General features: G+C 39.3%; 1 protein-coding gene across 1 annotated transcript; it reads left to right on the top strand.

The window, feature by feature from the left end:
• The first annotated feature begins 1,805 nt into the window (after positions 1–1,805).
• Positions 1,806–8,405, top strand: LOC116747024 (serine/threonine-protein phosphatase 4 regulatory subunit 3B-like). Its single transcript, XM_032618865.1, has 4 exons — positions 1,806–3,312; positions 3,472–4,116; positions 7,220–7,341; positions 8,268–8,405. Exons 1-4 carry the CDS (start codon positions 1,806–1,808, stop codon positions 8,403–8,405), a joined length of 2,412 nt encoding a protein of 803 aa, XP_032474756.1.
• The last annotated feature ends 1,711 nt before the right edge of the window (positions 8,406–10,116 follow it).

Here is a 10,116-nt window from a genome sequence, read left to right as displayed (position 1 = left end):
TTCTCATGAAATGATTGTCATTTGCATTCAATTCCCAAAGAGCCCTGACTGTACTGTCCCAGGGAATATTCCTGTACAGTAACCTCCTGGAGGCTACATTGCAAGAGAGGTGTGCGGAAGAGTTTTTCTGTGCTCTACTTGAGAATGGTCGCACATCTCCAATGCTATGTAAAGTGAAGTGATTGTTACAAATAGGACTCTTCAAGTCCAAATGTGCTTGATGCGGCCCAATTCTCAGTTTCTCCTTTGCAATAACAGGGTTAATGTTTTGGGGAAAAAAATTGTTTTTTAAGAAAACTGCAGAAGTTGCTGCTACATCAAAAATCAACTTGGTTACTATTAAAATTATATTTAACAGAATTGCCATATACAAGCTTCTATTTTTCCACTGGCTGTACACAGATGTGGATCTAAAGGAGGAAGTGCGTGACTTTCATCTTCTCTTGATAATTTTATGTTGATTACAAATTATACAGATGGAAGGAATGTAAAATAAAGTGTAATGAAGGCCAAGAAAAGCAGGGGATAGCATACTTCAATGGCTGAGAAAACCAATTTTGTAATCAGAAAGACATGTGTTCAGAGTTCCTCAAATTATTAGCCATATGATCTTTGACAATTTATTTAACTTCTCTCAGTTTGTTTTCTGAAGGACACTTAGTACTCCTATTTCACTAGGTTATTATTAAAATTAAGTAAGAAAATATATAAAAGTTCTTGTCACAGTGTCTTGAACATAAGCGCTAAATTATTATATTTGGTCAATGATATTATTACCTTTCTTTATAATAATAAGCAGTCAAGTTATCATTCCTTAGTTATTGTCGTTGCTATTACTACCATAATTATTAAGAAAAGAAATAAAACAGTTGATCTGTGGTGTTCAATACTCACTTTTGGCTAATTTCAACTGAGTTTCCCTCTGGCCCACTCCTTCCTTCCCTAGCAATAAAGAGTGTGGTTATAGAATTGGGAAAATTTGAGGAAATGTTTTCCCTGTTGTGCTGAAAGATAGAGCTTTAGCCTGAGCTGAACAGAGTAAAGGAGTTGCCAGCTCCTTCTTAGAACAATATCCTCTCCCAAGGATGGGTAAGTTAGTGATACCGACATTGGCTAAGCCTTTTAGAGAAGGCCTACCTACAGATCTCTAATCATTGGTAATGGTCTACAGTACACTTGTTCCTGCTTCTTTGGGGAGAGGGTCAGAGTTGGGGGGAGCAGGGCTTGTGGGGGGAAGTGTTTTCCTTTGACACACGGTGTTCGGTGTTGACTTGCTCAGGACATAAGTGATTAAGCTTTCTTTTGTCTAGGGTCCTAAGTCTCCATCCGCACACACTTGATGAGTGAAAATGTTTCTCGGGGACAAAACCTTTTATGGAAAGAGCAGTGCCCTTTGCTCGCATTCCTAAGCCTCCATTGGTAGGCTTGGTGGCATCTCGCCTTAAGTGTAGAACGTTCCTTTTGGGTAGAATCCTGGGGGAATCATAAGAATCATGACATAATAGAGGCTTTCCTAGACAGCAGCGAGAAGGCTCAGTGACTCACTGCTTCAATCACAGCATGGAAGGAGGGGCTCCAGGGATGTGAGTGAGTAGTGGGACTCCGGGGAAACCCTATTGAACTGAGGAGCTGCCGGGGTCCCTGTGGCCATTATTTATCCACCATGTTCTAATTATGATTTTCCCCACTAGCCACCTCAACTACTGTCGCTGCCACCACAGAGCCAGCCATCGTTGAGTCGGGGCATAACAGAAGCAGGGACCAGCGCCGAGACCAGGGCTGGTGTGAAGAGACCGGAGGTCACCATGGTGGGCAACCAGCGCTACGTAAAAGTCTACACCCTGAAAGATGAACAACAATGGGTCATTCTAGGCACAGGGTACATCTCATCCACTTATGAGGAGGGGGCCCAGGCCATGTGTCTGCTAGTTAGATCCAAGTCCGATGACTCACTGATCTTGGAGTCAAAGATAAATCCAGACATGTACTATGAGAAAGACGGAACGTTAATTTTTTGGTTTGAGGCTGAGAACCGTGGTACAGCGATCCATTTCCAGGACACGGCAATTTGTCATAAGGTCTGGAAAGCCATTTGCCAGGTTCACAATAAAGTCCCATGTGTCGAAATGATACATGACATCATGGATGAATCAGAAGCCAAAGAGGGTGATGACTCGCCAAAAACCAGTGAACTGACTGACCTGCCGAACTGCGAACTCGGTAAACTTGGAGAGATTGTTGACTTAGTTACTTTGGGTCTCACCTCACCTGTGGATAAAGAAATCCTGGCTCTGCTCTTGGAAAGGGAGGACTATATTCAAAAACTACTGCAGTTGTTCCACACTTGCGAGAACCTAGAGTATACTGAAGGCTTATACCACTTGCATGAAATTATTAAAGGAATCTTATTCCTCGACAATACATCTCTGTTTGAGATCCTGTTTTCTGGTGAGTGTATCATGGATGTGGTGGGATGCCTTGAATATGACCCTGCTTTGGCTCAGCCAAAAAGGCATAGGGAATTCTTAACCCAAAATGCAAACTTCAGGGAAGCTATACCAATAACAGACAGTGAAATTCGACAAAAAATACATCAGACATACAGGGTACAGTACATTCACGACATCCTTTTGCCTACACCATCCAAGTTTCAAGACAATATTCTTTCTAATCTTACAAGTTTTATTTTGTTTAACAAGGTTGAGCTAGTCAACATGTTACAGGAAGATGACGAGTATTTGGCTGAAGTTTTTGCACAGATGAGGGATAAGACCACAGATGATGATAAACGGCGTGACCTGGTTTTTTTTTTAAAGGAATTCTGTGTATTTTCTCATCTATTACATTCTGAAAGCAAGTGTGCACTATTCACAACACTGACAGAATTAGGAATTCTTCCTGCTCTTAAAATTGTAATGGGCATGGATGATTTGCAAATAAGGTCAGCTGCTACTGATATACTTGCTGATGTAGTGAAGTATACTCCATTCATTGTCCAAAGATTTATGATGGACGAAGCCCAGCAAAGTGAAGATGGCAAACTATTCACTAACTTAATAATTGAAAAAATGATCTGTGATACTGACCTTGAGCTAGGAGGTGCTGTTCATTTAATGAGACTTCTTCGTGCTCTACTTGATCCAGACAACATGCTGCCAACGCATAAAAAATGTAAAAGAAGTGAATTTCTAAATTTCTTCTATAGACATTGTATACATAACTTCACAGCACCACTTTTGTCAGCTACTTCAGAAGATATATGTGAAGAGGATAATATAGTTGGATCTGACAAAAACAACAAAAATTGCTTCAATAATTACCAAACAGCAGAGCTGCTTGCCTTAATTTTAGAGCTGCTCACATTTTGTGTGCAACATCACACGTATTACATAAAAACCTATATTTTGAGAAAAGACTTGCTAAGAAGAGTCTTGATCTTGTTGAATTCAAAGCACACTTTCCTGGTCTTGTGTGCTCTTCGCTTTATGAGAAGGATGATTGGCCTTAAAGATGAACTTTGTAATTTTTACATCATCGAGGGAAACCTTTTTAAGCCAGTTGTAAATGCCCTTCTGGATAATGGAACTCAGTACAATATGTTGAATTCAGCTATTGTTGAGCTGTTTGAATACATAAGAGAGGAAAATATCACGTCTCTTGTTGCACATATAGTTGAAGAGTTTTATGAAACACTTGAGTCAATTGAATACGTTCAGACATTCAAAGGATTGAAGATTAAATATGAAGAACAGAAATACCGGAACAATCAACTATGGAAGAATTTGTATCCTGTACAGTATAGTAAGATATTTTGCAGAGGTGCCAGTGTCTTGAAGGACAAGGAAGAGAAGAGTTTTAAAGAAAATATAGAGGAAGGAAAAGCAAGTATGTCATCATCAGAAAGTGATTTTCAAGATCATTATGATAAATCTGTGGAGACTGAAAAAGCAAAAGAAAATGAAGACAAGGTAGATCTTCCCCCCAAAACATCTTTGGGTGGCTCCGAATTTACTTCATTCCATTCTGCTAGTGATGCTAGTGGAGCAGGTAACCCAAACAATAGCAGCATGGTGGACTTAGTGGATTATTCAGATGACGACAAAGAAGATAAAGAAGGTGACCCCCCCCCCAATAAAAAACTACATGTAGCTCATAAAGGCTTAAGGGAAAACGCTTAACATTACTAAACTCTACGTTACTAAAACTCTGTACACATCAAAGCATTAATAAAATTCTGTAACATTAGCTGAAACATCTGAATCCAAATCTTTCTCATGTGAACTTATAACTATTCAATAAGTAGCCAAGATGCTCAGTGTTACCATCTAGGAGAATTTATTTCTGTAAAAACCAAACTTCCTAGAATTCAAAAAAAGAAAGAAAAGAAAAAAGCTAACCAGAACCTGAGCGATAACTTCTTAGCAAGAAAAAAAGTCTTGTTTGAGGGGAGAAAACAGGTTGATTATCTAATATTAATGTAGTTCTGTTTCAGGGGTGTATATTAGAAACAACTGTTAACAGTATAACATTATTTGCCCAGTGGTTCCGGCTATTGTTTTCTTTTTTCAGTTGCCTTCTTTGAAATAAAAATTTACATTCATGTTTATGTGGAAAGCTAAGTCAACCGTAATAGAAAATAAATGTTAAGCTATTCACATTTCTGTGAAGATTTGACAAAAATTCACCCTTATGAGTAATTAGAGGGAAGTAACTTTTGGTATGTATTTTCATGAACAAAAAAGGAAGCTGGATTCAAAATGTGCTGTTCTTAACATAATTTTTTGTTTGTTTAGATGAGATGTGAAGAATCGGTCCAGTAGTATTCTAAAATAGTGTTCTCTAAGACCTTGGGAGTGGATAGAAAAGAATACTTCCAACTGCCTAAATTGTGAAAGATACTTGGAAGTCATTTCCTGATTCATTAATAAAGTTGTGTCTGTCTTCAGAGCAGTGGGTAACTTTTAAAGTGTAATTTACAGAGACTAACAATTTACAAAAAATAGTGCTGAATGAAGTGGCACTTAATATGTAGAAACCATTTTGGACAGTTTTTTAAGAAAAAGTTACTTGTGTCAAAGTACACACACAGTACATGAAGTTTTTTTTTCTATAAACAGGAGAAATATGAAAGGTGCTTTATTAAAGAGTGAATGCAAGTGAATTTCTAATAATAAGTTGTAACAAAGAATTAAGTGGTTTTATTTTTAGAGGAGGAAGTTAACTGGGTCCATTTTTCCTGGAATTGCTTAAATTAAAGCAGTTTCTCCTACTTGAAGATTTTAGAGTTAATTTTAATTATGACCATGGTTTGAACAAGATAGACTGTGTAGATAGGAAGTATAGTTTTCCAGAACACAGATATTTCTCTTGTATTAAAAATACCACTTGTTTTGTACCATTTGCTGATATTTATGCTGAGCTATACAATTCAGGAAGTTAAAAGTGACCCTGTAATTCCAAAAATAAAAGAGACCATTTTAAATGTACTATTATGCCATAGGAGACACATCTTATGAAAAACTGAGAGATTGTTGTGTTAGAGCTACAAAAAGAGTGTATTCCTAAAACAACAAATAATCATTTCATCATCAAATATAAAGTCTGATAAAGTGTGGACCTCACCTCAGGAGATATAATCAGACATTACTGAGGACATGACAGGGGAATGTTATCTGTAGTACACACATTTACATGCATACACAGAGTTTTATCTGAAAAAAATATACTTAACTCTTTGTTTTGGTGGTAGTAGCTCCAGTTCCTTAGCAGAACAGATATTTACAACCAGACAGAGAAAAACAGTTCTTTGGTGCTCTCTCTGCTTATTCTCTTCTCTTCAGCTAGTTTTAATCAGCCATAAAAAATGGACACTAGGAGGAAAAAAAAAAATGAATATTTTCATTTCTTGTTGTATTGTCCCCAGTGAGTGTGTAAGGAAAGACGAGGGAGGGCATAGCTGTAATGGGAAGTTAATAAAAGGTAAAAATAAAAACAAGGAAAAAAGAACAAGAAAAGAAAAACAAAAGAGAAAAGGACAGGCATTCTCTTGAGCTGAGCTGCATAACCTCCGTGAGCCCTTTTCTAGTCACAGCAACTTAACATTAGGGAAACAACATGACAAGCAAAATGGTGCAAAGGCAGATTGCCCATCAGATGGCATAACCTACTATTAAGGGAACATTTAAGAGGGCAGCAAAACTCAGACGAGCAATCCTTACTGTCTGCACACTGAGTGAAAAATTGACCAAAATGTTCAGTCTCTGTAGAAAGTGTGTGTGAGATGATACATGTCAAAAATGTTTACTTTCACCTTTAAGTTGTTAAGAAGTAATTTTAAAAGTCCCCTTAAGTGGATTATTTATGAAAAGAAGAAACAGTTTGGAATGGCCTTGTACTTACAACAAAATTCAGATGAGCGTTTTTGAAGAGGTGCCCTGGATTTGTCAAGGTTTCGGCTTTAAACACGTGACTTCCAGTCACCTTTATGGCTTAGTGACTTTCTAAACACACCAACAAAGGGAGGGTGATATAACAGATAAAGCAAAAGCTTCATATTTAGACAGCCCTTGATGACAATGCAGGCTCCGATGCTTACCAGTTCCATGACCTTAGGCAATTTACTTATTTTCTCCTTTAGCCACAATCTCTCCATCTTGTCTTAAAAAATTAGAAACTATATATAAATTACCCAGAACATATTTAGTACTCAGTAAATAACTTTCAAAACTCATTATCGTCATCAGGAGCAGTATAATAATTTCCAAGAAGATGGAGGATAAACTCAGATATAAGCCCTTATATCACAAGTTATGCTCATAAATCAATAATCCTATATTCTTGATCAAATTGATAGCAACATGATACATTAAAAACTAATGAGTTCAGTTCTGGTTGGCTGACAAGTCTATGTATATGTATCATGCCTTGCTGAGAAACAACTGAAATAAAGAGCATAAAAGTAGACAGAAAAATAAACCTTCATAGCAATGAAGACAGTTGGGTGGAGTGGTGTCTGAGGTGTTAACGAAAGAGTGAGAGATGTCAGGAGTGAAGGATGGGATTGAAATTAGAAAAGTAGGAGGGAAGGTGGGGAGGGCATCGAAGATTTGTAAAAGAGGCAAGAGTCACTGAGCCCGGTTCCCCTTGTCCCATCCCAGCAAGCAGGGTAGTCAACTAGAATGTGTCCCTAGATAACAGCCCGAATGTCCTTGCCCTACAGCCCCTGAGATAACAGGCAAAGCTGAAGGCCCTGTTATGGATGTTGTTGCCTCAGAGTTAAGCCCTTCTCTTTGGGGTGTTGGAGGATCCAGGATGCTGAAAGCTTACCACCCGGAGGTGCAAGTCCGTGTTTTCAGGAGAGAGACATGTTAATGCATGGCTCCCACCCAAGAAGTACAATCTCAAGACCATAAATGGAGCCCATGGAAAGAAAATCTTTACAACTGGCAGGCCTGTCAGGTGGTCCCAACACCAGTCAGGGAACACAGTTTGAGGATGCTAGCAGGTCAGCCTTCAGGTTCCCAGTTCAGTCACAAAAACAGCCTAGTCCTTGTTTTGGAGGGTTTGCTAAGTGCAGTCAATCCAATTTTCTTGTTTGTCCATGCCACCAGCATGGTGGCATGACCTTAGTCCATCCCATGGAATGACTGAGATTAGGAGTCAAATGACATCCAGAGGGGTGTGTGTGATCATCCCCTGCTTCTCCTGATAGATCTCTCAGTAAGGTTAAGGGAAAGGGTGGTCAGAGCTGCTTAGCTGGGGCTGGCAGACCCAGCAGTCAGTTAAACTGAAGACTCCTGCAGGAGTTTGAGGGAGCTGCACCAGAATGTTTCCCTTGGAGAGGAAGTCTCCAGAGGCAGCTCTGAAATACATGGGTCCTTAATGCCCCTTCCTCCCCTGTGCAACCCTAGGTGCTGGGTTGTTGCTCTTCCTCCGCCTCCACAATACCTGAGTGCCCCTTTGTGGTAACTATAACGTTGCCCCTTTTTCCGTTCATTTCCTACTCTCACCCAAACTTTTTATCTAGAAGGATCAGGTGTGAGAGGCACAGGACATTTATATAAAACCAGAATTAAGTTTGAATCATGTAGTTCCCATTTTTGCCCTGCTGCCACCATGGCTATACCAGCCAGGCTGGTCTGGGGAAAGAAATATGCATCATGCCCCGAAATGGTCATGTCAGAACCCTACCTTTTCAAAAGAGGCCTATATAATTTCCCGTCCCTTTAGTCCTGATTTAATGACCAAATTGCCTTACTCTGATGTAGGGCTTCTCAACGTCACAGCTGTTGACGTTTGGGGCCAGGTCATTCATGGTTGTAGGAGGCTTTCCTGTGCACTGCAGGATATTTAGCAGCATTCCTGACATCTACCCACGAGATGCCAGCAGCACACCCTCAGTGTGACAACCAAAAATGTATCCAGAGATGCTATATATCCCTCAAGGGGACAAAATCACCCTTGACTGTGAACCTCTAGTCCAAAGATGTGTGGAGCTTAATTCAAGGGCTTGCTTCTCTTACTTTGTGGATATTGGGTCCACATCCAGTAGGCTGAGTCATCTTCTCTTTTTACCCACTACCTGAAAGACCCCAGCACATACAAGGGTCAGGTACATAACATACTTTCATAGAAAGAGAACGGACTTTGATTGGAATCACAGAGATCCCAGTTCTGCTTTTCATTACAAGTGTAATCAGGGCATCTTATTTGACACCTCTAATCTCAGTTTTCTTATCTGTAATATATGGCTAACCACACTGTTATGGCTGAATTGTGTCCACCAAAATCCATATGTTGAAGTCCTAACTCCCAGTACCCAGTCCCATACAAATATATGGGACTATATTTGGAGACTTGGTCTTAAAAGAGATAAGTTAAAATGTGGTTATTAGGCTGGACCCAACTCCAATATAACTGGTTTCTTTAAAAGAAAGAAATTTGGACACAGACATACATACAGAGGGAAGACCATGTGGAGACACAAGGAAAAGATGGCCACCTACAAACCAAGGGAATGGGCCTCAGAAGAAACCAACTCTGCTGACACTTTGATCTTAGACTTCTAGCCTCCAGAACTGTGAGGAAGCAAATTTCTGTTGTTTAAGCCCCCCAGTCTGTGGTACTTTGTAATGGCAGCCTTAGCAAACTAATACAAATATCTAATAAGAAGTTCTGCAAAAATGAAAGAATACATATCTTATGAATATCACAGAGTTATTATGATAATGAGTTCGAAAATGAGATATGACAATAGCAACTCTTTATTAAGTATGTGTTATATGTCAAACACACCTTCTTAGGCAATTTACCTACATTATTTCTAATTTCACAATAAACCTGCAAGGTTGATGTGGTGACCAGGAGAGTGCACTTTGTAGAGAAGGAGAATGATTGAGTAAACTAAAGGGCCTTAGCCACTGTGCTCTGCAACCATTGCCCCTCTTTCTCCCAGGCCGCACTTGCTAGCCAGTGGTTAGCACGGCGTGGGTACTAAAACAGGCTTGTTCCTGGAAGAAGAGAAACTCCTCTGACTGGAGACTTTGACTTGAGGACTTTCTGAAGGCCTTCCTGAGCATTCTTAAACTGCATGGTGATCTAGGATGCTGCCATCATTCTCTCTCTCCGTCACTTGACGTCAGAGTGTATCATGGTCCGACGGCTCTTCCAACATTCTCCAGCTTGCTCTCCATTGCCTCTCATTAGCTTTTCCCCTAATAAAATCCTTACATGCTAAATCCTCTTATGCTGACTGTTTCTTGGAAAACCTGGACTAACACAGAATGTATTTTGACTATTTGACAGGAGAAATAGAGGCACACAGAAGTGTGTTCCCAGAGTTGCATAACTAGTACTAGTGAGACTATTCAGATATGTTTGTCTAACTCCATAGACTGATTCTGCTACATATAACGTGTCTTGAAATATATGGTGAAAGTACTTTAAACATTAAAACCATTATATGCACCTACCATATAATATATATTTATTAATAATAAAGTAGAAATCTGAAATCAATATCTCATGTCTTTGAACAATCTATGCACATAAATAGTAACAATGTCCCTCTTTCTGCTTTACCCACACTTCCAAATGTTAAGCTAACACTGCTTGAAT

Source organism: Phocoena sinus, chromosome X (assembly GCF_008692025.1).
Source record: "Phocoena sinus isolate mPhoSin1 chromosome X, mPhoSin1.pri, whole genome shotgun sequence".
Lineage (NCBI taxonomy): Eukaryota > Metazoa > Chordata > Mammalia > Artiodactyla > Phocoenidae > Phocoena > Phocoena sinus.
The sequence above is the reverse complement of the archived record's forward strand: the minus strand, read 5'-3'. Positions and strand labels throughout refer to the sequence as shown.